At 38.9% G+C, this 2580-nt stretch overlaps 2 protein-coding genes across 2 annotated transcripts in view; both read left to right on the top strand.

Moving 5' to 3' along the window:
- The window catches only part of LOC105273475 (uncharacterized), a 26531-nt gene extending 25802 nt beyond the window's left edge, over positions 1-729 (top strand). The window contains exon 2 of the mRNA XM_011315928.1: positions 410-729. Within this exon, the coding sequence (XP_011314230.1) occupies positions 410-716 (307 nt within the window). The 3' untranslated portion in view covers positions 717-729. The remainder of the gene's footprint in view (positions 1-409) is intronic.
- Positions 636-1851, top strand: awd (nucleoside diphosphate kinase). Its single transcript, XM_011315929.1, has 3 exons — positions 636-859; positions 1371-1472; positions 1537-1851. Exons 1-3 carry the CDS (start codon positions 731-733, stop codon positions 1774-1776), a joined length of 471 nt encoding a protein of 156 aa, XP_011314231.1. The 5' UTR covers positions 636-730; the 3' UTR covers positions 1777-1851.
- Positions 1852-2580: the final 729 nt, after the last annotated feature.

Below are 2580 nucleotides of genomic sequence, written 5' to 3'. Positions count from 1 at the left end.
ATTTCAGTGAATACCTCCTCAATTGTCATGCTCTCCTGATACTTTTTCAAAACTTTCGAATTTTTCAATTTCAGCGAATGCGTCCTCAAATGTCATGCTCCCCTGATACTTTTTCATAAATTTCGAATTTTTCAATTTCAGCGAATGCCTCCTCAAATGTCATGCTCTCCTGATACTTTTTCAAAAATTTCAAATTTTTCTATTTCAGTGAATACCTCCTCAATTGTCATGCTCTCCTGATACTTTTTCAAAAATTTCAAATTTTTCTATTTCAGTGAATACCTCCTCAATTGTCGTGCTCTCCTGATACTTTTTTGACAATTGTGAATTTTTGAATGTCGGTGAATACCTCCTCAAATGTCATGCTCCCCTGATACTTTTTTAGAAATTTTGAATTTTCACATTTCAGTGAATACCATTTTTGTAACCCAGAGAATAACATTCCCCCGTCGATTGGTCCCTCTGACAGTGGGACTGCTACTGAGGCAGTTACCGATTCGGCTGATGGGCAGACACTCCAGGATTGCGTGTGGCACCCTCTCTCCCTTGGAGTGAGGTACTACGATGCCGGTGGAGTCACTCAAACCCCCAGAACTGAGCTTCTACTTGAGTCAATCCTCTTTGCTATCCTCTTTGGGGCTTCCACTTTGTCCACTTGGTCTTCGCTTGCCGGCACTGCCTCATCCCGTGCCTCTTTTTTAACGAATAATTATTAAACCACCAAATAAACATGACTGAAAACAAGGAGAGAACCTTCATCATGATCAAGCCCGATGGTGTCCAACGGGGACTCGTTGGCCAGATTATCCAGCGTTTTGAACAGAAGGGTTTCAAACTGGTCGCCATGAAAATGGTTTGGGTGAGTGCATTCGATTTATTAGTCTTCTTGCACGTGTTCTCATTAGGGAATTCGATATTTCATTTCTTTCTAGTACTACTCTGCTCGAAATCGATAGTCAAGTATTGTTATCTTTTATCTAAAGAACACATGTGTGAGGAGAGTGGGGATTTATGCAATCTTCAAGGACATATGGAAGTTAATTATTGCGTTAAGAACATTGGCTACAGATTGATTCTGATTTAATCGCAAAGTCAAGTGCGTTTAGATATTTAAGTTCAATTGCTGGTTATGTATAACATTCTACTCCAATAGAGATGAAATATTTCCCTAGTTTAGTAAATTTTTCTTACAATATTCCTGAACAATATCTCTCCATGTCCTCCGAGAATCGTTAATTGGATCTTGTCAATTTTCGTTTAGCTTTCATGTTATTGATTCGAGCTACAAAGAAATGTGACTGACCTGGGCTGATTACCGCGTCATTAAGAGTAGAATATTATCTTTTATCATTTAATTTTTCCTTCATTAGCCTTCTGAGGAGCTTCTGCAGAAGCACTACGCCGACCTTGCCAAACGTCCGTTTTTCCCTGGCTTAGTCAAGTACATGAGCTCTGGCCCGGTTGTTCCAATGGTGAGTAATCAAATAAAAATGTCAGTGGTTCAATGATAAACTGTTACATAATCTGTTTATTCAGGTCTGGGAGGGACTCGATGCTGTCAAGACTGGTCGTAAGATGCTCGGTGAGACCAATCCTAAGGACTCAGCTCCAGGTACAATTCGTGGGGATTTCTGCATCCAGGTGGGCAGAAACATCATCCACGGATCTGACTCTGTCGACTCCGCAAAACACGAGATTGGGTTGTGGTTCGGTGAGGACAAGAAGAGCGATGTTATTGATTGGGCTTCCTGGGCTGAGAAGTGGATCTACGAATAATTACCTGATCTTTTGTAAAGATTATCATAACATTCGCAATTTACTGAGAATTCAATGAAAATAACTTTTCCGATATTACCTTGTAATTATTGCTATATCCACCAATTGATTCCTGACGAAATCGACCAAGTTCTTTCGATCAATCAATTATTAATAATGATTAATAATAATTAATTATAATTAATCATTTCCTTCAGTCAACACAATCATTAGAAAAAAGTTCACCCAAGTGAATGCAGTGAATCACCTGTGCGACAGTACCACATGCCAGGGCATTGAACCGTACCTGCGAAATCACGCGCTGTTAAATATACTACCTGTTACAGGTATAATACCTGTTACCTGTGGATTCTTAGAAATACTGGGAGATTGCTCCCACAGGTGGCAGTTGTCGTCCAACAGCAACAGGTGAAACGGTACAATAGATTTTCGGTTTCTCGATTCCGAAGTTTATTTCAGATTCGAAGTCTTGCGGCTCAATTTATCCTCGAAATCGACTTTATTTTTTCTATTAGAAAAAATTGGTTCCAAGGATTAAGAGGCAAGCGATAATAAAGAATTTGAAGAGATTTTGGGATGGGTTCACCTAATAATTCAAAAATAACAAAAACTGGTGTTTTTGTAAAAGAAAACTCAGCCAAGTAAAAGTTTCGCACAATTGATTCCGTGAAAAATTCGTGTTTTGCCAAAATATGGCATTCCTAGATATTTTAAAAACTCAGAAAATGTAAATGAAAATGCCAAGAAAAGTGATACGAGTCGATAGAAAGGATTCAATAGCCAAGTGATAAACTGGGAAAAGCG

The sequence above is a fragment of the Fopius arisanus genome, unplaced genomic scaffold (assembly GCF_000806365.1).
Source record: "Fopius arisanus strain USDA-PBARC FA_bdor unplaced genomic scaffold, ASM80636v1 scaffold00005, whole genome shotgun sequence".
In the NCBI taxonomy this organism is placed as follows: Eukaryota; Metazoa; Arthropoda; class Insecta; order Hymenoptera; family Braconidae; genus Fopius; species Fopius arisanus.
The sequence above is the reverse complement of the archived record's forward strand: the minus strand, read 5'-3'. Positions and strand labels throughout refer to the sequence as shown.